This window comes from Malus sylvestris, chromosome 13, assembly GCF_916048215.2.
Source record: "Malus sylvestris chromosome 13, drMalSylv7.2, whole genome shotgun sequence".
Lineage (NCBI taxonomy): Eukaryota > Viridiplantae > Streptophyta > Magnoliopsida > Rosales > Rosaceae > Malus > Malus sylvestris.
The window spans coordinates 26,946,563-26,970,886 of record NC_062272.1 but is presented as its reverse complement, the minus strand read 5'-3'; the positions used below and the strand labels follow the sequence as shown (position 1 = coordinate 26,970,886).

Below are 24,324 nucleotides of genomic sequence, written 5' to 3'. Positions count from 1 at the left end.
TTCTCATAGGTATCAAAGAGGTGCAACCTTACAGATATATAGTAGAATGAAATGGAAACCCTAATGATTTGGTGCTCTGCATCCTACTGTAACTATTGGGAAAAGACATACAATATGCCAGCTAGATAATAGATATATCATATAAGGGTCTAAATGTAATTGTCCGCATCACTTTAGGATGCTGGCATAGGTGGTGTGGGGTGGTTCACAGGCATTATGAATTGCAGACCAACCCTTGAGGAATGTCGATGTGGTGCTGAAATTTCATTTTCACCGAGAATTGGTGATGGGCCTCGACTTTGGGCGCGGTGGTTTTCGATGCCATCAAAGGGTAGACTGGATGAGGAAGAAGGTAATGTCAACGTTGTCATTTCTGTGGGTGTTGGGGCCAGGAGTTGCTGGCTACATTGGCTTGGCCACTTGGTAGAGTCGTGGCTTCCAGCTGCGTCTTGAATGTGATATTAGGGTTTTTTTCTTTCCTTTTAAGCATATTCAATTCACCATATAATGCTAATTTAAGCAGAATCTATAATTCGAATAGTGAAACGTTAGGGTTCAATCAGGTTGAAAAAAATATCAAAAGTTTAGGCTGTATTTTAGAAGAATCTAGAATACAGTGATGAATATTGTAAACAAAATTGTTAGAGTTCCTCCTGCAAGGTCGGATTTCCATCTTCAATGCATTGTATCAAGTTCAATAAAAAGACGAAGCTGAATCAATAGGAAGTATATTAATTCAATGAAAAAAATTAATCACAATAACAATGATTGAAATGTAATACTTTCCTGATTAAAGACGGACAAAACTCTTTTTAACGGAGCGTAAAAAACGTGTTGGTAATATGTTGTGACCTAAAATTTAAATGTGAGAAAGAAAGACCTAAAATTTAGATGTGAGAAAGAAAAAATAGGTGCGGCAGAGAGAAGATAAGGGGTCAGGAATTTTGTGTTATTACTTATTACTCATCATGTCTAGTATATTTATTTATAGTAAATCCAAAGTCAAATTAGAAAGATCATGTAGATCCAAAAAATTTTAAAAGAAATAGTGTAGTGTTATTCACACATCTATATCTACTTTTCACACATTCTTGTTAATTTTTTTGTCATTAACCTTTTTCAATTTATTAGAATAGACGAATTAACATTATGTTTGGATGAGGGAAATAAACATAGAATTTTAGTAAAAGTCAGAATTTATAAATTGGTAGGCACCAATTCTCTTGTTTGGATTCATAAACATAGAAATTTAGAATTTCCGCGTGGAAAAAAAACTTGAAAATTGGGACCTCCAAATCCCAAGTTCAAATTTCATGTAAATAAGTGTCATTTCTCAATTTCTATGATTGAGAGTTTAAAAATAACAAATTCTGTATTCAATTCCATTGTTCTTTTAGGTTAACCAAACAAGAAAATTTACAAATTCTAAAAAATAAAATCTCGTCATTTTTAAATTCTTTAGTAATATTAAATTTTTTCGTCTAAACGTAGATGGGTGTGAAAATTAAAAATAAGATGCTTGGATAGAATATTTTCTCTGTAGCCCTCCCAAATTCCTCACCCACTCTGGCCGCCCAAACTCTTTCGTCTCCTCATCTCTACTCCATTCTCGCTACTGTTACGGACTTGTACATGATCTTTCCAATTTGACTTGCGAGGACTTCTGCTTGAATCTGCACTCCAATGGCGACCAATAAAGTAAACCCTTACTATTTTACTACTATTTCATTCCGTTGGTTGTAGTCAAATTCAGATTTGAGAGTATTGTAAAAGATTAGTCAATTAAAATATTTTAAAGAATTTTAGAATCCATTCAAATCTAGATGTAGTCAACTAAAAGATTTTAGAATCCTCCAACCTTACTGCTTTCTTTTACGTTGTTGAAATTTCACTTTCCTTGTGCGCATTCTGAAATTCTTGGATTTGTTTTATGTCTGACAATTTCCCAGCAACCAAACAGACAAAACCCTGTTTAGGGCTTCTTTTTTTTCTTTTTTTTTGTACATTAGATACACACAATTTGATATAGTAAACTTGTAGCTCTGTTGGGTTTGTGTTCTTTACTGTTTTTATTGGTGGGTTTCTCTTTTGTAGCTTTAATATACCACAATTTCATGTAAGTTAGGTGAAAAATGTGCTTTGCTTCTAGGTTGGATATATATATTGAACAAAATGTGTGCGTTTCGTCATTGGGTTTTTGATGGATGTGTAAACTAGTGAAACTTAATTATGTATGCATTTCTTGTTCTTTTTTATTTTGATCATCTAAGGGATAAATGGTTTTGGATGCTTTATTTGTTATTTGCAGCCGTCGTCATCTTTTGATTCCATGGAGTTGGATAAAGACTGCTCAATTGTCCTGGAGCTATCTGAAAGTGACCCACTTTTTGATAAAAAGAAGGTGAGGAACAACAAATATATTTTTGACTGACTCATACCAAGTCGTAATGAGCGTTAATAATAGAAATGTTAGAATGGAATGGTACGCACAGTAGAGAAACTGTCAAATGACCCTTTTCGTCAATGAGATTCTGGTTCTCAGTCTTAAATGTAGGACGTATTTGTGAATCTTTGGAGGCACAATGTTAAGTAAAGTAAGAAATGCCAAACTAATCACTGTGCATTATTTTATCTCAGAATCTTTTTCATTTAGGCAGTTTCTAAAATAGGGTTAAAACTAAACAATCAACAACCGTCAATATATCCATTTTACAATTTGTAAAAATTTTCGTTTCCGTTGCTAGTTATCTTTCTTGTTCTTGCGTACTAATTAGTGTCTGGTGGTTTTTTTGTGCTTATGATGAGCTAGCTGAGTTGTTTCTACCATCATCCTTTTAACAATTGTTTTTTTTCTTCTCATTTTCTGGCAGAAATTGCTACAAGATAAGAGATTTAATACCAGGCAGCAAATCCATGTTAAAAGGTCTTCAGATCCTGATTGGCTGAGTACCTCTTTGGAAGTAATGCTTCAGATAGCAACAATCATAGAATCAACTGAGGTAGTCTGTCACCATGCTCTTTAAATCAAATGGTCGTTAGTCTGAAGGATGCCCAGAGTCTATTACTGGAATATATTGTACAACTAGAACAAAACAGAATTGTTTTTATCTTCGGAAATATGAGGCCTAGAAATTTTGTCCATTTTGATGCTTGATGAATCCATCTTGAGATCCTTCAAACTCATTCTGATAACTTCTTGGACTTTTTAGGCACATAAGGGTAGACAGATGACTTTAGAAATTACAACTGCCTGATAGTACCTAGATCACATATATGATTAGCAGACCAATGATGAAACAATGGGCTTTAATGAGGCGCAGGCATGCAAAAGAGTGTCCTGCAAGAACTACACAATGCTATTGTTGATATGATTTGTTGGTCTTCTGACGAGCACAATTCGAAGACTGCAATTGTAGAAGGCTACAACTCTGATAAACAAAAGCATCTGTTACGAAGGTGTGAGAACAGTGGTGTTAAAACAAGGTTGCAGATCGCTTGTAAGTCTTAACTTTTCACTGCTGTGATTTCTGCTGGTATGATTGTTTATTCTTTCTCCTTTTGAGGGGGTTTTCCTGCACAAGAGAAGGAAACTAGCCTTGAATATATGATGTCTTTTGTTCTTCATTCATCATAATAGATGTGGAAGGGGCTGGCAGAGGAGCCATAGCTGCAGACAATCTGAAAGTTGGAGATACTGCTCTGGAGATCCCAATGTCTTTAATAGTTTCTGAGGAGCTTGTGCAAGCTGATATGGTATGTTTTACCGCTTGAGAAACGTTTTTAATACTTTTAATTTGTCAGCATTTGTTACCTCTGGGTTTAGTTAAGAGGCTTCTGAAAATATATTAGGGGAAACAGAAAAATTAAAGTGAACCTACATTGACTCCACATCTAGCAAGAGGTGTACTGCTCTAATATGAAAGTAATAAATGGCTCTAGATGTGGATGATGATCAATTTTTATAAACATATGTTTACCTACCACATGTGGAGTTTGAGCATCACTCTTCCCACATGTGGAGTTTGTTTTCCCAAGCCACATTAAGTTACCAATTCAGCCATTGAGAAAATTGATCTTTATCACAGTCGTGATCCAACTTTACTCATCTTGTAAGCATAAATAGGCTACTCTCTATAGTGCCTAATATGAATCCTTGTCCCCTGTATACAACATTTTTGTTGTCAGATTTCCGTCTAGACTAGTCTGATGCTGCTCTCTCTCTCTCTCTTGTATGTCTTGATATATAAGCATAGTGATGCAACTGTACTGTTTCCCTTGTTCTTGCTGAGGTAATGATGCTCCGAGCTAGAGTAGGTTTTAGGTCTGTTGGGTCCAATACATATTGAGGGGCATTATGAACAAGAAATGTGGTCCAATATATTACCTCTTTTTTTTACTGCAGTATCATGTATTAGAGAAGTTTGAAGGCATTACTCCTCCTGAGACAATGTTGTTGTTGTGGGGCATGAAGGAGAGGCGCAATTGTGATTCAAAATACAAGATGTACTTTGACACACTTCCTGAAGATTTTAATACTGGTATTTTGACTGCTTGTGACTTTGTTTTCCTATTAAATCTATTATGTAACTTTGTGCAACTATAAAATTCCGCTTATATGAAATTCTAGTTTGCTTTTATTATTCTCTGTAAAAGTATAATATTTCTTTATGTAGATAGTAATAATTTGATGTTAGGTCAAACATGGAACTTATCCATTATGTTTTCAAGGAAGTTGTTTATTCATAAGCTGCTCAGTGTTAGTATATGTGGTAATAAATGATAAACTCATGCTATGAAAATAAATTCAGACAACATATATGTGACTTAGAAAAGATAGCTACCTAATAGCCATGAAGCTGTGTTCCATTTTTTGGATAAAAGTTCTTACAAATCTATGATTCTCTATGGTCAATTTTTTATGTTTAATTGTTCAGTAAGAGTAATACTATCTAGAAATGCCGGAAAAATTAGGCAAATGAGTTTGTCAAGCATGAGACCCAAATATTGGGAAAGTTTGTGGTTGTGCTATCGTATGTCTGTTTTATCTTTTCTGCTTAATTGTAATGCGAAGACACACCTTTTGTCCTGTGGTTTCTGTGGTTGTAAAGGATAATAAAAATCATCACTGTTGGCAATTCAGTTAGAATAAGCCTAAGATGGCAATCATGCTCTTTGCAGTGGACTTTTTGCTAGATAGATTTGTACATGAGGAAAAAAAAAGATGCCAGGAAAATGATGTTTCATAAAACTACAAATTTCTTATTGTCACATATTTGAATCTTAAAAGCTTTCAACTAAGGTGGACTTGCAATAAGGTGCAGACCACAGAGGGAAACTGTTGGTTTTAGTTTCTTGGAAGTTTGAAGAATTGCGGTGGGGTGTTGTGCAGAAAAATATTCTTGTCTATTTTTATTTGTATAGATAAAGAATTAGGTGAAGTTATTTAGTATTACACCATATAAAATAAGTATGCATATTTGGTGTATTGGAGGACCATTTCTGATATTATTACAGTGATTTGTTTGTTTTAATTTATCTTTTCCTTTATTTCTTAATCATTCTTCCCTAAATGCTGCAAGGTTGAGTTTTGGAGCCAACGTGATGATGGTTTTGGTTGGAACTGTGCTGTTGGATGAGATAACACGAGCAAAACAGGTTATTAGACGTTTCAATGTATTGTTATTAGATTACCTTTTTTGACATTTATGACCTCTTTTTTCAGTTATAGACAAAAAAATTGTCCATACTGTTGCATGATTCATGCATGTAAGAATGGGTGGTCACTTGTAAATGGGAGATCAGGCTGACAATGATATTCAGCCCTGTCCAACAAAAATCACCTCATTTAGTGTACATTTTTTATAGTCACTATTTGTAATCTACTTGGGTTCTAAAAACCTGGTACACTGTTCAGTGGCCGCACTTTAATTAACTCATCTTTGTTGTCTGTTTACTTGGGGAATGTTGAAGTTCACATTCTTGTCTGCTGGCAATGCTGCTTGTTTGTTGTCTTTCCAACTTATAAGTAGGACTAGTTTTGTTTGTTTTCTTTCTTGAGTTATCCTGTTGTTGCATTCGCTGCTGAGAAACCTAAATCTTAAGTTGTTTGAAGTTGGAAACTGAATCACTTGTTGGTTGATATCCATGGAAAGGATCGCTACCGGCAACTGATTATAACCATCTAGCCAATATGCTTTTGTGAATTGGTTGCCACAGTCCTAGACAGATTGTTTATTTTAAAGACTTAAATGCCACCAGGAAATAATGGCCTTGTATTATCTACCTTGAAATCCTGTCTATCAAGATCATGCAGTGCAGGACAAGAATGCTGTCTTACAGTGTTACGTTATGGAAATTTCTCCAGTTGTCATCTAGTTACCTTCTACGGCTTTGCACCACAAAGAGAGAACCCATATGATTGTTATTCCACTAGGTAATTTTTTTTACTCTATAACGTTCCAGTAATTAACTCCGCCTGTGTAAGTTTATCTTACATTGCCGGTCCCAAGCCCGGGTAAAGGAGGAGGGGGAGGGCGTCAGGTAGTCGACAGCCGGCACTCAACAGTTACGTCGAATCCTTATGAAAATGAATCCAGAACGAAATCGCGCTAAAGCTAGGGCGTCACCCGTAAGTGGCGTGCTGTGTGGCCCGAGCACAGTGATAAGTGAGCAAGGGTCGCTGTATCTCCATCGGCACCCGGATGCAGTGTTAAATGAGCAAGGGGGCCATAGAAACTTCTTTTCGAACGACTCCACTCAAAGTTGTTTGGGAGCATATGCTCCTATCAACTTTACACAGGACACACAAAAGAAGTACTTTGATCCTATTGGACGGGGGAGGGTGAAGAAGCTAGGACAGAAGGGTAGAGTTCAAGAGAGTAGAATGCGTTTAGGAACGTGGAATATAGGAACCTTAACAGAAACATCTATGGAAGTAGTGGAAGTTATGGTGAGGAGAAGGATAAATATTATGTGCCTACAAGAAACTAAGTGGGTTGGTCTTAAGGCAAAGGATCTAGAAAACTCAGGGTTTAAACTTTGGTATTCGGACACAAGTAGAACGAGAAACAGTATTGGCATCATCGTGGACAAGACCTTGACACAAGATGTTGTAGATGTCAAGAGGGTAGGAGATAGAATCATGGCAATCAAGATTGTAATAGGACAAGAACTCATCAATGTCATTAGTGCGTACGCACCTCAAGTAGGGTTGGATACGAGTTCGAAGGAGAAATTTTGGGAAGACCTTGGAGACTTGGTGCAAGGAATTGCCCAGACGGAGAAGTTATTTATAGTAGGAGATTTAAATGGACACGTGGGCAGGGAGACAGGCAACTATAGAGGTTTTCATGGTGGTCATGGTTTTGGGGAGAGAAACGAGGATGGGGAAGCTATCTTGGATTTTGCAATGGCATATGATCTCTTCTTAGCCAACACCTTCTTTAAGAAGAGAGAAGAACATATGATCATCTACAAAAGTGGGTCGTCAAAAACACAAATAGATTTTCTTCTAATGAGGAAAGGGGATCGTATAACTTGTAAGGATTGCAAAGTTATACCGGGAGAGAGCTTGGCTAATCAACATCGCTTGTTGGTGATGGATGTACATATCAAAAGAGTGAGAAAAAAGAACAAGACTTGGAAGTGCCCAAGGACTAGATGGTGGAATCTAAAAGGAGAAAAACAAGCCATTTTCAAAGAGAAAGTAATCACCCAGTGTGGGTGGGATAGAGAGGGGGAAGCTAGCCAAATGTGGGATTCCATGGCTAGTTGTATCCAAAAAGTAGCGAAAGAGGTATTAGGAGAGTCCAAGGGCTTTGCCCCACACCAAAAGGAATCTTGGTGGTGGAATGAGGAGGTACAAACAAAGGTGAAGGCTAAGAAGGAATGTTGTAAAGCCTTATACAAGGACAGGACCGATGAAAATGGTGTAAGGTATAGAAGAGCGAAGCAAGAGGCGAAGAAAGCTGTTAGAGAAGCTAAGTTAGCGGCTTATGACGACATGTATAAGCGACTAGATACCAAAGAAGGAGAGTTGGATATTTATAAACTAGCTAGAGTAAGGGAAAAGAAGACAAGGGACCTAAACCAAGTGAGGTGCATCAAGGATGAGGATGGAAAGGTTCTTGCTACAGAGAATGCGGTCAAAGACAGATGGAGAGGTTATTTTCATAATCTTTTCAATGAAGGACATGAAAGGAGTACTTCTTTAGGGGAGTTGAGTAACTCAGAAGAGTGTAGAAATTACTCCTTTTATCGTCGAATCAGGAAGGAAGAAGTGGTTGTAGCTTTGAAGAAGATGAAGCATAGAAAAGCAGTGGGCCCAGATGATATACCGATCGAAGTGTGGAAAGTCTTGGGAGAGACAGGTATAGCATGGCTCATTGACCTTTTCAATAGGATTTTGAAAACGAAGAAGATGCCAACTGAGTGGCGAAAGAGCACTTTGGTGCCTATCTACAAGAATAAGGGCGACGTACAAAATTGCATGAACTATAGGGGTATTAAGCTAATGAGCCATACAATGAAGCTCTGGGAGAGAGTCATTAAGCATAGATTGAGGCAAAAGACACGGGTTTCGGACAACCAATTCGGGTTCATGTCAGGGCGCTCAACCATGGAGGCAATCTATCTCTTACGATGATTGATGGAAAGATATAGAGATGGGAAAAAGGATTTACACATGGTCTTTATAGATTTGGAAAAAGCGTATGATAGGGTCCCAAGAGACATTCTTTGGAAGATTTTAGAGAAGAAAGGAGTACGAGTAGCATATATTCAAGCTATAAAGGATATGTATGAAGGAGCAAAGACTGTCGTAAGAACTCATGAAGGACAAACCGAAAGCTTCCCCATAACTGTAGGATTACATCAAGGCTCATCCTTAAGTCCTTACCTTTTTGCGTTGGTAATGGATGAGTTAACAGGACATATTCAAGATGATATTCCTTGGTGTATGCTTTTCGCAGATGATATAGTGTTGATAGATGAAACTCAGGAAGGGGTAAATGCGAAGCTTAACCTTTGGAGAGAAGTGTTGGAATCTAAAGGTCTTCGCCTAAGCCGATCAAAGACAGAATATATGGAGTGCAAGTTCAGTGCAAATGGAGGCCAAAATGAGTTAGGGGTGAGGATCGGAGATCAGGAAATACCAAAGAGCGATCGTTTTCGCTACTTAGGATCTATCTTGCAAAAGAACGGAGAATTAGATGGAGATCTCAACCATAGAATACAAGCTGGATGGATGAAGTGGAAGAGTGCATCCGGCATGTTGTGTGACCGCCGTATGCCACTGAAGCTCAAGAGAAAATTTTATAGGACATCAATAAGGCCGGCGATGCTGTATGACACAGAATGTTGGGCGGTGAAGCATCAACACGTACACAAAATGGTTGTAGCGGAGATGAGGATGCTTCGTTGGATGTGTGGGCACACGAGAAAGGATAAAATTAGGAATGAGGATATCCGAGGTAAAGTAGGAGTAGCCGAAATTGTAGGAAAATTGAGAGAAAATCGGTTACGGTGGTTTGGACATGTGCAAAGAAGGCCTACTGATGCTCCGGTTAGAAGATGCGACTACGGGACAGAGGTCCAGGGCCGGAGAGGTAGAGGAAGACCTAGGAAATCTTTGGAAGAGACTCTAAGAAAAGACTTAGAGTATTTGGATCTAACGGATGACATGATACAGGACCGAGCACAATGGCGTTCTAAGATTCATATAGCTGACCCCACTCAGTGAAGAATGCTTTGGTGTATTTAACACAATACGTTAAAATGAAGCAAAACTTATTTATTGATATCTCCGATAAGTTATAAATATGTACATATACATGAGTCAAAATAAACAAACAATAGGGAGCCTTCACAAATGTTGCTTAGGAGAAGTCTCAGCAGTCGGTAGAGCTCTAGAAAGAGAAGGCACCGGAGGGGGATCATTCGGAGCCTCAGTACTGGACAGAACCCTAGAAGGAGGAGGCATCGAAGGTTGATCATTTGGAGCTTCAGTACGCGGTACAACCCCAGAAGACGAAGGCAATAAATGCCTTTGGAACAAACCCACAAACCGCTGATGATCAAGTAAAACCTGACCATCAAATTCCTTCATCTGGTCAAGCTTCGTCTTCATGTTTGTAGCATAGTCATGTGCGAGCCGGTGCAACTGTTTGTTCTCATGCTTGAGCCTTCTAATCTCTTGTTTGAGACTCATCACTTCAGCCGCCAATGATTCAACTAGGCGGGTTCGAGCAAATAGGCGCTAGGCCATATTAGACACAGAACCTGCACACTGAACACTTAGAGCCAGAGAATTCTTAACAGCCAACTCATCAGACCGTTTGGAAAGTAGTCTGTTATCTTTGGGAGTGAGAAGGTTCCTGGCCACCACCGCAGCAGTCATATCATTCTTCATCACGGAATCCCTAACGGTAAGCGGACCAGTAGGGGATAAGAAGGATGGGCGCCATATGTTGTCTGGATAAGGCGTGGCTGCCTCTTCAACGAGGTTCAAGTCAAAACGACGGTCGGAGGGGCCAGACATTTTCAAAGGTGTTGAAGAGAGAAGAGGTCGGACAAATCAAGATCTTAGAAGTGCAAGAAGGGAGCTTCTACTGATGAAGATTCAAGTGTGCTTTGGAACTTAATGCCAGCCTCTATAAAAATCTGCACTCGACGGAGCTTCAGAAATCGAAGAGGCGCTTGCCCAGAAATCGAAAAGGCGTTTGCTTTCTCAAAAGCTGGGCTGCTCAGAGACCACGAGGGCCGATCTCAGAAATCGAAGAGGCGTTTGCTTTCTCAAAAGCTGGGCTGCTCAAAGACCACGAAGGCCGATCTCAGAAATCGAAGAGGCGCTTGCTTTCTCAAAAGCTGGGCTGCTCAGAGACCACGAGGGCCGATCTCAGAAATCGAAGAGGCACCTGCTTTTTTCAGCCTTGTTAGCACCTGTCACATGCACACTCAGCTTTGCTGAAATTACGGGCATTCTGTTGAAGATTTCTGGTGAAGTAGAAAGCACGTGAATCTTATTGTTCAATCATCCACTTTCCACACGCACCATCAGCTCATGGGTACCATAGATAACTTTGCCAAAGATCTCTGACAAAGTTTAGACACGTGAAGCTTGCAGCTCCCACTACATCGCTATGACCAAGAAGGGTAAAAGAATAGCAAAGAAACAGCACTAACAAAGTTTAGATACATAAATTTTGAAGGTCTAGCTACCATATTATTACCTACAAGGGTAAAGGAACAGCACCGCTGCTGGATAATTGGAAAGTCCTTGTGTGTCAACCTCTGTGCTCTGTGACAAGGTAGACTAGCAAACATGCCCAACCTTTACTAACATTCGAGAAAACACTCACAACAAGATTGCTTGCTCCAAAATCGAAGAGGCATCGTCTTCCGAATCTCGAGAGCCAGACTCCCAACATGATTACTTTCTCAAAAATCGAATAGACACCGCTCTCCGAATCTCGAGAGCTAGACTCCCAGCAGGATTGCTCTCTCAAAAATCGAAGAGGCACCGTTTTCCGAATCTCGAGAGCCAGATCTCCGACATGATTGCTTGTACGAAAACCGAAAAGGCACCGCTTTCTCAACTTCGAGAGCCAGATCTCCTTGGATAAAGCTTGTCTGTAATCTTCACACGCAACATCAGCTTTCCAGATACCACATACCACTTTTTCAAAGTGCTCTGACACACGTGAAGCTGGCAGCTTCCACTACCGTGCTATGATCAAGCAGGGTAAAGGAATAGCATCACTACTTGTTAGGGAAACTCCTATATATGTCGACCTCTATCCTCAACGGACAGGCAGACCTGCAAAAATGCTCAACCCTTCCTCATATCTGAGAGGGCACTCCCAACGAAGCCTCTCGAAATACTCAGCTTTCTTTCCCCCCGATAATACATGTGCAAACAAGCTACACCAGAGCAAGAATATCTCATATCATCAGGGTTAAAAGCAAGAGTATCCTATATCATGCTTTTTCTCTGTCTTTTCCTTTGGCCTTGTTCTTACCTGCAAGACAAGGAGAAAAAGAGCAATCAGTCAGCACTTGGAATCAAGCTTCCAGTCAGGAACTGACTGCCTGGAACCCCTTACCTGATTACTTACCTGGCATTGCTCTCGAGTACCCATCTTCAACATCTTATGCTTCCAGAGAAGATACCACATCTGCCTGAGGAACAAATAGGGAAAGTGAGAAGGATACAAGGAAGCATGTGGAGACAAGTATAACAGAACACGTGCCGATACATCCACTACTTTGTCAACAGCAAAAGTATCCCATATCAGCAGGGTCGAACGTACTCTAGATTTGATGTACGTGTTTTGACCCTCAAATTCTTCAGTCGGCCTTATACTCTGGAGGAAACCAGAAAATCCTCCAGCCCAGTTCAAGAATAAGCTTGTGGAAAGTTACTTCTTCAAAAGCAAAAGTATCTCATATAATCTATTCTCCTTTTCTTCTATTTATCCTTCATGCTGCCTGCAAGATAGGGAGAATGAGAACAATCAGCTGGAACTCGAAATCAAACTTCTGATATGGGACTGATTGCTTGGAGCTCTGATTGCTTACCTTGTTTGTCACCTCTTTCAGCAGATCCCCTAGCTCGGCGACTTGGGGTACTTCTACTACATGGTTTGTATCGCGCTTGACCAAGCCTGAAACTACAAGTAAGCTTCAAGTGAAATTGATACATTACCTTGTGCATCTCCACCAGTTAAAGATACCACCCCTGGATGGAGGAAGCGTACTTCCAGAGAAGATGCCATATCTACCTATGAGACAGTTAAGGCAAGTGAAGACGAGAGCCTGCACCTATGTCATTTGTACTAAATCATTCACTTGTACTCACTAAAGGAGAGCTTGAACCTATGTACTTGCGTAAACCCTTCACAATTAATGAGAACTCCTCTACTCCGTGGACGTAGCCAATCTGGGTGAACCACGTACATCTTGTGTTTGCTTTCCTGTCTCTATCCATTTACATACTTATCCACACTAATGACCAGAACAATCTAGCGAAGATCACAAACTTAATACTCTCTGTTGTACCAAAGTCTTCACTGATTTTGTGCATCAACAATCCTTAAGTCCTTACCTTTTTGCGTTGGTAATGGATGAGTTAACAGGACATATTCAAGATGATATTCCTTGGTGTATGCTTTTTGCAGACGATATAGTGTTGATAGATGAAACTCAGGAGGGGTAAATGCGAAGCTTAACTTTTGGAGAGAAGTGTTGGAATCTAAAGGTCTTCACCTAAGCCGATCAAAGACAAAATATATGGAGTGCAAGTTCATTGCAAATGAAGGCCAAAATGAGTTAGGGGTGAGGATCGGAGATCAGGAAATACCAAAGAGCGACCGTTTTCGCTACCTATGATCTATCTTGCAAAAGAACGGAGAATTAGATGGAGATCTCAACCATAGAATACAAGCTGGATGGATGAACTGGAAGAGTGCTTCCGGCGTGTTGTGTAACCGTCGTAGGCCACTAAAGCTCAAGGGAAAATTTTATAAGACGGCAATAAGGCCAGCGATGCTGTATGGCACAGAATGTTGGGCGGTGAAGCATCAACACGTACACAAAATGGGTTTGTACATGTACAAAGAAGGCCTACTGACGCTCCGGTTCGAAGATGGGACTACGGAATAGAGGTTCAGGGCCGAAGGGGTAGAGGTAGACCTAGGAAAACTTTGGAAGAGACCTTAAGAAAAGACTTAGAGTACTTGGATCTAACGGAGGATATGACACAAAACCGCGCACAATAGCGTTCTAGGATTCATATAGCCGACCCCACTTAATGGGAAAGGGCTTTGTTGTTGTTGTTGTTGTTGTTGTTGTATTACGTTCCAGTCATTAATGCTTTCTATAAATGATCTCTGAAAGGCCATTGCATTATGGTTGAATAATGTCTGAACACTTGTGCTCTTAGATTTAATTAGTACTTTGTCCTCATGCAGATTGCGGTGCTGCTCAAAATGAATTTACTGATGGCAGCTCCATATCCAACTGGACCACTCACATGCTGTGGGGTACATGGTTCTCAAAGAATCGTGATATTTTCTACTACGGCCTGCCCTCCCCATTGTTGGACTTCTCAAGGATATGCAACGAGGTATTGTCCCTTCAGTTTTTAACTTGGTGTTATTGTGGCCTCAAACTGGTGAAACACGAATTGTCTAAAATGGATGGCTGACGGAGTTGTCTAAAACGCATGGTTGACGGAATTTGTCTGAAATTGGCGAAAGACGAGAGGCTCGAAGCAAATGTACGTTTCAAAAAAAGAAGAGCATTTTAATGTTTGAGTTGAGTATATACCATACCAAACTAGTGATCATAAACCTTTGATTGTTAAAAGTTTAGGACAATAATCTCTATCAATCAATTTGTCTGGCAAATTGAAGAATTCTGTTTGTCCTCATTGTATGGTCATAATTCATTAGATTTGTAAAGCAATCAATTATTCTTGTTATTCTTCTTTTGTTAGTATAATAATAATCCCATCCCACCCCCAACTAATCATATTTATGCACATTGTTTTAATTGTGGTCAATGAATTTCTTGCCATTTTTAATATTTGGGCAACTTTTTGTTTATTTTTTGTGGGAGACAAGGATACCAACTTTTGACTTTGAGCCTCCAAAACGGTTCAATCTACAAATTATATGATTCTAATGGGCCCGCATTTAAGGAGAATACATAAGGGCATAAGATGTGAGACTGAAAAAAGTTGGACAGATGGAGGCTCTCGAACTCTGCGACGAACCTAATAAACTTTCATATCTTGTTGCCACTTAGTACTATGGTCAAGTGGTAAAGAAAAAAAAAACTTTCATATCTTGTTGGATATGCAACAGTGACACGTGAAATTTTCCCTGAGCTAAGGCCCAATCACTCGAAAGGTAGAAAGTACTTTCATTAATTTACTTAGTATTGTAACTTATTTTACTGGAGGGAGAGAGAGTGTAGCAAAGAGAGACAAAAAAGATGAGGAATTTTTTTGTCTTACTTTATAGTAAATTGAATAGGATTCCTTGTCTTGCAAGTAATACATTCATAAAGGGATAAGATCTTCTAGAATGCTACATACAATGTACTGATGATTTGCACAATCACATGTGCTATAATTAATAACACTCTCCATGAGTGTAAATATTCAAGTAGTGGTTGCATCATATCATGTATGATGTAGAAGCAGGTAATGAAGTCATCTCGTCTAGTCTGCACAATGAGGGCATGCGAGTCTAAAAATAAATTGAAGAATGCATAAGAAGTAAAACTTACAAAACTTGGTTATGGTAAAACCCAAGGTGGGATAAAAACCCCATAGTCTAAGGAGAAAGGTGAAAAGATGCATTAAGTTAAAACTAAACGCATTTAGGACGTAAGTAGAATGCACATAAGGGTATGATAAGTTTAGTATAGGTGCCTCATTAAAACCTCGTCAGGTAGAAATAACCCAGTGGAAAAAATGCTCATAATGTAAGGAAAAAATAGTATATTAAAGTCAAACGAGCATACTTCTGGATACTCCCCTTGAGTTCGACAAAACTTCCAAATGAGAACTACAAGCATTGCAAATCAAACAATTTATGCATACCAATTCTTTGGATATGCTTTTAGAAGTAGAGTTCAGAAGTGACTTCGTGAAGAGGTTGGCAAAGTTCTCTTGGGATTGGATTTGCTTGACTTCATGATGCGAAAATTATCTTAACACACAAATTTAACCCTCTTTTGACAATTGTAGTACAAGTATAAGTAGGGATCGTTCTGGACCGGGGATTAGGAGGGCTTGCTAATAACCTCTAAACTGACTCAAAAACATAAAACTAAACTTAAAACCACTTAACAAGACTCACAAGACTCAAAGAAAACTTAAAATACTCAAAACAGCTTAAAACAACTAAATAAACTTAAACTAGACACTAGGAATGACTTTGGACGAAAATTGACTTTTACTTGAATCAAAACATTTAAAAACATAAATTAAAACATATTCTACCTAATTAGACACACTAAAGTAAAGGGGATTGAGTTTTGGACGAAGTTGAAACAAACAAACAAGTATGAAAAGCTAAACAAATTGTAAAACAAATTTGAGAAATAAGATGATGGATGGGATAGCTAGAGGCTTTTTCTCCACACATGACATGTATGCAAATAACTCGATTTCCAGTTACTACTTCATTGAATTATGAACGACAATGCTCCAAATTAATCGTGACATCACTAGTTAACTCTAAGATTTTCCTTGTTTTATTGGATTGGATGACATCATTCGATAACCCAAAACATTCTTCAAAAGTTCCCTACATGACATCATAATAGAGATACAATCAAAGATCATTATGTTTAATGAAAATCATAAGCATTGACAAAGCACTTGCAACTATGACATCATGTCACTTATGCTACGAATTGAACTTAACGCAATCGTTTATAAGCGACCTTCACTACATGTGAATATAAGTTTGTACCGATTATGTGAAACTTCCTTATATTCTAGCAACGAATTTATGCATGCCAATTAAGTGTCGACCCTTAATTAACAAATACAAATAAGTTATCAATCAAATAGTTAAGCCAATTGCATTCATGATTCAAGAGTTCATAACTGGAATTTATCAAATTATATTGCACACATAATCATGGCTTTGAAGTCACCCCTAGCTAAGAGGGGTTTAGCCACTCATATTTACAACAAAACGAAAGGAAATGAATTTAAACATTAGAAACAAAAGAAAGAAAACACCTAAACGCTCCAACGATCCAAGTTGGACAATAAGCACGTCCAAGCACTTTCCTTCCTTTCCTTTGCTACGGCACAAGGTGTTGGTGAGTGTTTGAAGGTTTGTTTGTATGGAGGAATGGATGTAAAGATGAATGGATGTGTTTGGATGAAGGTTGTGTTGAAATGGGAGTGAATGATCTATCCAAGTATGAACTCAATTTATGTTACACACACTTCCTTTTATAGAGGAAGTGCATGGCAATGGAGGGGAACATTAATATGAAAATTAACTTAACACACAAATTAAACCCTCTTGTTGTCAAATTGTAGTATAAATGCAAGTTGGGATCGTTCTAAACCGGGGATTAGGAGGGCTTGCTAAAACCTCTAAACTGACTTAAAAACATATAAACAAAGTTAAAAACACAACTAGACTCAAAGAACTTAAAACAAACTCAAAGGACTCAAAACAAGCTAAAAACGCTCAAATCTGCCTAAAAACACAAACTAGGTAGATTTTGACTCTAACACACTTTTGGGACACCTAAAAACACAAATCAAAACAGATTTTGACTAATAAAACACTTTAAAGTTAAGAAGGTTTTGGTTTTGACGAATTTGAAAACAAAACAAGTAAATTAAAGAACTAATGAAATATGCACGAATTTGAGTAAATTGAATGGATGGAAGGCTAGCTAGGAGGTTCTTCTCCACACATGACATACTTGCACATAAACTAATTTTCAGTTGTTCTTTCGATCAATCATGAAACTCAACACCTCAGGTTAATTAAGTCCGCTTAAATTAACCTTCAAGTTCTCCTTAAGTTATTGAATTTGATGGGAAAATGCATACAACAATTCAAGCATTCTTCAAAAGTTCTTTACGTGAATAGCACAATAAAGATACAATCAAAGATCATTAAGCATTATGAAAACTATAAGTATTGACGAGGCATTCGTTACTATGATGAGCATGAAACTCCTGCCAAGAATTTATTTAATGCGATCGTTTATAAGCGACCTCCACTACTTGTGAATATAAGTTTGTAACTATTAGATGAAACTCCCTTATACTCCAGCATCATATTCATGCATGCAAACTAAGTGTGCACTCTTAATAAACATACATGAATAAGTTATCAATCAAGCAGTTAAACAAATTGAATTCACAACTTATAAAATCACAACTCAAGGTAATCAAATCATATTGCAAGCATGAACATGGTTTCGAATTCCCCTCTAGCTAAGGGGGGTTTAGTTCCTCATACTCACAAAGCAAAGATAAACAAATTTAGACATTGAAAACAAAAGAATGAAAACACCTAAAAACGCTCCAACAATCCAACTTGAATGGCAAGCACGTCCAAGGGTTCTCCTTCTTCTCTTTGTTGCGGCACAAGGTGTGGTTTGATGGATGAGTGGTAAATTATGGTGGTGGATGGATATATGTGAGTTATGGTGAAGGGTGGATGGGTCGATTGTGTTCTCCCGGCTAAGGAATGAAAGTGTAAGTGTATGGAGTTATGAGATGTGAATGTAGTGTCTTTTGATGGATCTTTTCTCCTCTCCCTTGTTATGGTGAAGGGTGGATGTATTTATAGGCTAGGGAGAGGACCACCATCTAATTAAGGTGGTAGTGGTGTATGTTGTGGTAATGAGTGGATGTAATGGGTGTAGTGGATGGATGTTTGGTAATGAGTGGATGTAATGGGTGTAGTGGATGGATGTTTGGTAATGAGTGGATGTAATGGGTGTAGTGGATGAGTGTTTGGTAATGAGTGGATGTAATGGCTGTAGTGGATGGATGTTTGGTAATGAGTGGATGTAATGGGTGTAGTAGATGGATGTTTGGTAATGAGTGGATGTAATAGGTGTAGTGGATGGATGTTTGGAGTTGTAGGTCAACACACTTGCACACACACATGCTGATTTCTAGCCTTCAAATCTTAAAAAACGTCCATCCTCATGTCTCCATGCTTGCACTATCCAATCTTGGCCCAAAAATGCTCCAAAATGCTCTAAATAGCACTTTGTTGCTAACTTTGTTATTTGAACCTACAAACACACGAAAATAGTTTAAAATACACAATTGACTAAGAAATAACAATATAAATGCACAAGAACAAGCTAACTAAGTCGCGTAAATATGCTCCTATCAAATTCCCCCACACTTAGCTTTTGCTAGACCTCGAGCAAAACAAAACAAACGAAACAAACAAAACATAACCTAGACCTTCCAGCATTTGCCTTAGGGATTTTCAATGAAACATGACATGCCAACGATCACCACTTACATAGATTTAAGCAATCCTTACCCTCGAGCATACTTAATTATAGTCACCATTCACTAGCTCACATTTAATCAATTAAAACAACATTTTGAATGTAGTAACATGCCATAGAGTATTCCCTCAATTCCTTACTAGATACTCTCTATTTTCACACACATTTTCTGACTACACACCTTACACTAGTTATATGTGAGAAGATTGATGTAAACATGGAAGACTAGTACTCACATATGTTATAACAAAGAAAGCAATTTCTGGAGTTAATAAGCATGTTTAGATATGATCTCATGAATGATATGCTACTACTTAGATGGGAGAACCAGTGACACCATATGCTTATACCAATTTCAAACTCCACAAATTGAAACACACAACACTGAAGATTGAAGTCAAGGGTTGTAACAGGGCCTGGGGGTAATGGCTAACAAAGAAAGGATAGGAATAACAAACGTTCTTAAAGCGATAGCAAGCAAAGCAATGAAATAGACACTTGGAATTCTCTTTAGAATGCAGAATCAACTTTTACATACAAAGGGAAGATTCATGCAACACTTAGGGCCGAATTCAATGTTTTGGACCCTTTTTAAACAAACAACACTTTAGAGCTCTTGCTCATACTCTTTTTTCTTTTCTCTACCCGTGCCTTATTAAGGACTTTGGCACACACACACACAATAATCACTTCCCCCACACTTGTTTTTCTGCAAGAGTTCAACAAAAGGAAATCCTTCTAAATTATGCTTTACTATGCTTCAAGAACAAGGGTATGGATTGTCCTATTCTAGGCTAGGTGAGGATAGTGTGGGTAACAAAGATCATAGGCTACACAAGGCTCAACGGGATAGGCTTTTTGGCTCTTGGCTCACTAAACAACTTCATCTTGAATATGTGTTATGCAAATCAATAACATGCTTTAAATGAAATAGGCATGAGTTCTAGTATTTGGAACTAAATGATGAAACACATTCTAAATAGCAACCAAGCAAAGAATAATGAGATCATGAAATGACTTTAGAAAACAACGATGCACAGATTATTAACTCTCCAAATAAATGTTTAAGCTCAAGTCTCACAAGGTTGTAGCGTTCATTTGAGTTCCTTCTTTCAAGCATGTTACAAAAACTGATTTTTTTTTTCCTTATGATTGCATGTGAATTCATAAATTATAACCACAACCAAGCATAAACCAAAGAGTAAATCAAATTTTTATCCAAGTTTATAACTCTCTTTAACAGTCATGTAATTAAAAACCAAATCCTCATCATTGTGTTGGAAGGTACCCTAAGATTCAAATAAACATACAAAAACAACGCTTTTTGGGTTTTTCAAAACAATTTTTCAAATTTTTATGAGATTTTCGGATTTTTATATCAAAACACACTAAAACACTCCAAAACAGCTTAAAAAAACACTTAAAACAGCAAGGAACAACACTAGAAGTAATGGGTAATAAACTCTTACGAATTTCATGCAAAACAACTTTGTTACCCCCCACACTTAAATCAAACATTGTCCTCAATGTTTCAAGCATAAACTCACACAAAAACAAGAAAACAAACAAACAACGAATAAACATGACAAGTATGGCGAAGTAAAAACCAGACTGAGTAGAGTTTAAGAACGCAAATCTGGTTTTGGAGATAGATGATCTTGTTGATTTTCCACAGCTTTGATCTCGAACTGGTTTGGAATTCTGAGCAAGGACTATGAGAGTTCCTTGGTTTCAAATCAGACTCCTTATGCTGGGTTGATTTGATTGTGCAGTCTGCATTCTTCTCTGCTTGTTTCTTCTGCACGGCAGGCAGGCACGAGGTAGAGGTGTTGGTCTGTTTCTTTCTTCAATCTTTCCAAGTGCCCACCTCTTGCTTTCTTTCTCTTTGTCCCTAGCTAAGGATGAATTGGCAAATTGTCTCCACATGCTTCGAGGTATCATTTTCACTTCCCTTATCTGTTCCCCAAGCAGATGTGGTAGACGAAGAGGAAGCATAAAATGATGAAGATGAGTACTCGAGAGCAAGGCTAGGTAAGCAATCAGGAAGGGGTTCCAGGCAGTCGGTTCCAGATCGGAAGATTGATACCAAGTGCTGGCTGATTGCTCTCTTTCTCCTTGTCCCAAAATAATGACAAGGAGAAGGACATGGAGAAAGCATGATATGAGATACTCTTGCTTTCAACCTTCATGATATGAAATACTTTTTCTTTGGATGAGTTGTTTGCAGAGGTACCCCAAGGAATAAGGAACACTGAGTGACTCGAAAGGGTTTGTTGGAAAGGCATTCTCGGAGAAGAAGAAGGGTTATGTATGTCTGCCTTGCAATAGAGGGTGAAGGGTGACATTTATAGGAATTAATAACCGGTACTATTCTTTCACTCTTGTCAGCAACCGTTGAATGATTTAATAGTGAACTTCACGTGTTTTCTACTTCACAAGAGATCTTCGACAGATTGCCCGTAATTTCCGCAAGGCTGAGTGTGCATGTGACAGGCACTGACACGTCTGGAAAAGCAAGTGCCTCTTCGATATCTGGAATCGGCGCTTCGACAAACTGCCCGTGATTTTCGGAAAGCTGAGTCTGCATGTGACAGATGCTGACACGTCTGGAAAAGCAGATGCCTCTCCGATTTCTGAGCTTGCCTTTTCGAGTTCTGAGCTCGCCTCTTCGATCTCTGAAATCCCGTCGAGTGCAGAGGTTGCATGTGACAAGTGCGGATAAATCTGGAAAAGAAGATTGGCTCGTGGTTTCTGAGCAAGCCCAGCTTTTGAGAAAGCTAGCGCCTCTTTGATTTTTGAGTTGGCTTTTTCGATTTCTAAGCACGCCTCTTCGATCTCTGAAATCCCGTCGAGTGCTGATTTTTATAGAGGTACGCAAGACGTTCAAAGCACACTTGAATTTCTGCTTGTAGAAACTCTCTTCTTGCACTTCTACGATCTTGACTTGTCCAACCTCTTCTTTCTTTAACACATTTGAAAATATCTAGCCCCTCCAACCGTCGTTTTGACTTGAACCTTGGTGAAGAGGCAGTCCCGCCTTCTCCATACAACATATGGCGCACATCCTTCATATCCCCTACTGGTCCCCTTACCGTTGGGGATTCGGTGATGAAGAATGATATGACAGCTCCGGTAGTGGCCAGGAACCTTGTCACTCCCAAACATAACAGACTACTTGCCAAACGGTCTGATGAGTTGGCTGTTAAGGATTCTTTGGCTCTCAGTGTGCAGTGTGCAGGTTCTATGTCTAATATGGCCCAACGCCTATTTGCTCGAACCCGTCAAGTTGAATCATTGGCGGCTGAAGTGATGAGTCTCAAACAGAAGATTAGAGGGCTCAAGCATGAGAATAAATAGTTGCACAAGCTTGCACATAACTATGCTACAAACATGAAGAGGAAGATTGACCAGATGCAGGAATCTGATGGTTAGATTTTACTTGATCATCAGAGGTTTATGGGTTTGTTCCAACAGCATTTGCCTTTATCTTCTGGGGCTGTACCGGGTAATGAAGCTCCAAATGATCAACCTTCGATGCCTCCTCCTTCTGGGGCTCCGCCGACTACTGAGGCTCCGTCAACTACTGAGACTTCTCCTAAGCAGCCTTTGTGAAGGCTCCCTCTTGTATTTTTCTGCTTAATGTTCCTTTTTTTTCATGAAAATGAATGTCAAAATACCTTGCATATATGTCAGTGTTTCAAAAATAAACCCACACCAAAAACAATTAAACAAGGAACAAATAAAAATGATAATCATGGCAAAATAAAACTGCAGAAAAGGGAAGGTTTTTAGAAACGCAAAACTGCTTGTGGAGCGATTCAAAAAATTCCTTATTTAAATACATGGGTTGCCTCCCAAGAAGCACTTGCTTTAACGTCTTCCAGCCGAACGAAACTTCTTTCTAAACTTGGATAGGGCCCATAGCATGGAATTGATCCTTGAATGGACGGTGATACTTGACATGATCCGGCAATGGTTTAAATTCTAGTGTAGGTGCTTGAATCATCAAAATCAGCAAGTTAGTATATAATAAAATTGAAGTTGAAGAAGATGGCTTACTTGCTTGCTCCAACATAAACTCAATTACGAACACCACATCTTTGAAGGTTGCAGAGATATGGGACTTGGCCAAATTTGGTGTTTTGAGAGTTATGACTTGTCCCGTGTCATAAAATCCAACTTCTTTGGGAATTTTTGTCTCAGGTGTATCTTCTTTGATGAATTCTAGACATTCCCCATCCACTTCTTGCTCTTGATTTTTTGGAAAGGTTTCGAATATGCCTTTCTCACCCGCTTCTTCCTTAGATTGCATGATCCTGCAAGGAATAAGGACATTTGGTGAAACGGGGTCAGGACAAATTGAATTTAGGCTTACCTTGGTTGTAGTGGACGGCATAGAGGGCATATGAGGCTGCGGCAAGGCTGGTTCTTCCCTTGCCGTGGCCTTGTTATTCTCCTTTTCTTTGAGCAGCAGTTGTTCATCCATGTTTTGACTTGGTTTGGATGTCTTGGGTTCACCTCCAACCTCCATAGCACTTCTCGAAGTGATAGCATCATGGATTTCAAAATCTTCCTTCAAATTTTCAACAATTGAGTTGGAGAATTCACTTTGCTCTTGAATTTGTGTCGTGAACTCCATAATATGCCCAAATTGCTTTTCCAATTCGCCTGTCTTCTTGGCTTGATTTTTCACCTCTTTGTTTCGGTTTTCTACATCCTGGTTCAAAGAGGTGAGTAACTTATTAAACATATCATTATCCAAAGATGTACCTGAATTGAATTGGGAAGATTGTTGTGGTGGCTGTGATGGTTCATATGGCCAGTGATAGAACTCCTCTTCTTGCTGCCAATATCCATCTTGTTGGAATTGTTGCGGTTCTCCACACATGTAATCTGAATAATCTCTCCAATCCGAATGGTAAGTGTTGGAAAACATGTTGTCCCCTAATTGGCTATGGCCTTGATAACCCCAAGCATCTTCATTCGCAACGAATTGAGAACATTGATGAGTTGGATATCCTTGCCCATAGGACACACCATCTGTAGGGACATTTTGCATTGTGGTCCTTTCGGCATATTGTGACAATTGAGAAGTAAGTTTCACCAATTGAGCTTGAATGGTAGCAAAATCCATTTCTTACTTCTCTAGTACATGAAATCAAGGAAACAAAACTAAATAAAATATCATAAGTAAAAATAAAAGACACAAATAGAAACAAAGTCAGTAACTAAAAAAAAAACATGAAAAAGAAACAACGGGGGATTAGCAAAGTTGCTAATCCCCGGCAACGGCGCCAAAAA

At 38.8% G+C, this 24,324-nt stretch overlaps 1 protein-coding gene across 2 annotated transcripts; it reads left to right on the top strand.

Annotated features, from left to right (window-relative positions):
- Positions 1 to 1,549: 1,549 nt before the first annotated feature.
- Positions 1,550 to 14,581, top strand: LOC126595799 (uncharacterized). 2 transcript variants are annotated; one of them, XM_050262107.1, is made up of 8 exons: positions 1,550 to 1,698; positions 2,309 to 2,401; positions 2,871 to 2,999; positions 3,404 to 3,497; positions 3,638 to 3,753; positions 4,403 to 4,538; positions 5,580 to 5,655; positions 13,968 to 14,581. In XM_050262107.1, exons 1-7 carry the CDS (start codon positions 1,684 to 1,686, stop codon positions 5,582 to 5,584), a joined length of 588 nt encoding a protein of 195 aa, XP_050118064.1. In that variant the 5' UTR covers positions 1,550 to 1,683; the 3' UTR covers positions 5,585 to 5,655; positions 13,968 to 14,581. The 2 variants fall into 2 exon arrangements, with proteins under 2 accessions (XP_050118064.1, XP_050118065.1); XM_050262108.1 differs by lacking the exons at positions 1,550 to 1,698; positions 2,309 to 2,401 and having other exon boundaries at positions 2,677 to 2,999; positions 3,285 to 3,497.
- Positions 14,582 to 24,324: the final 9,743 nt, after the last annotated feature.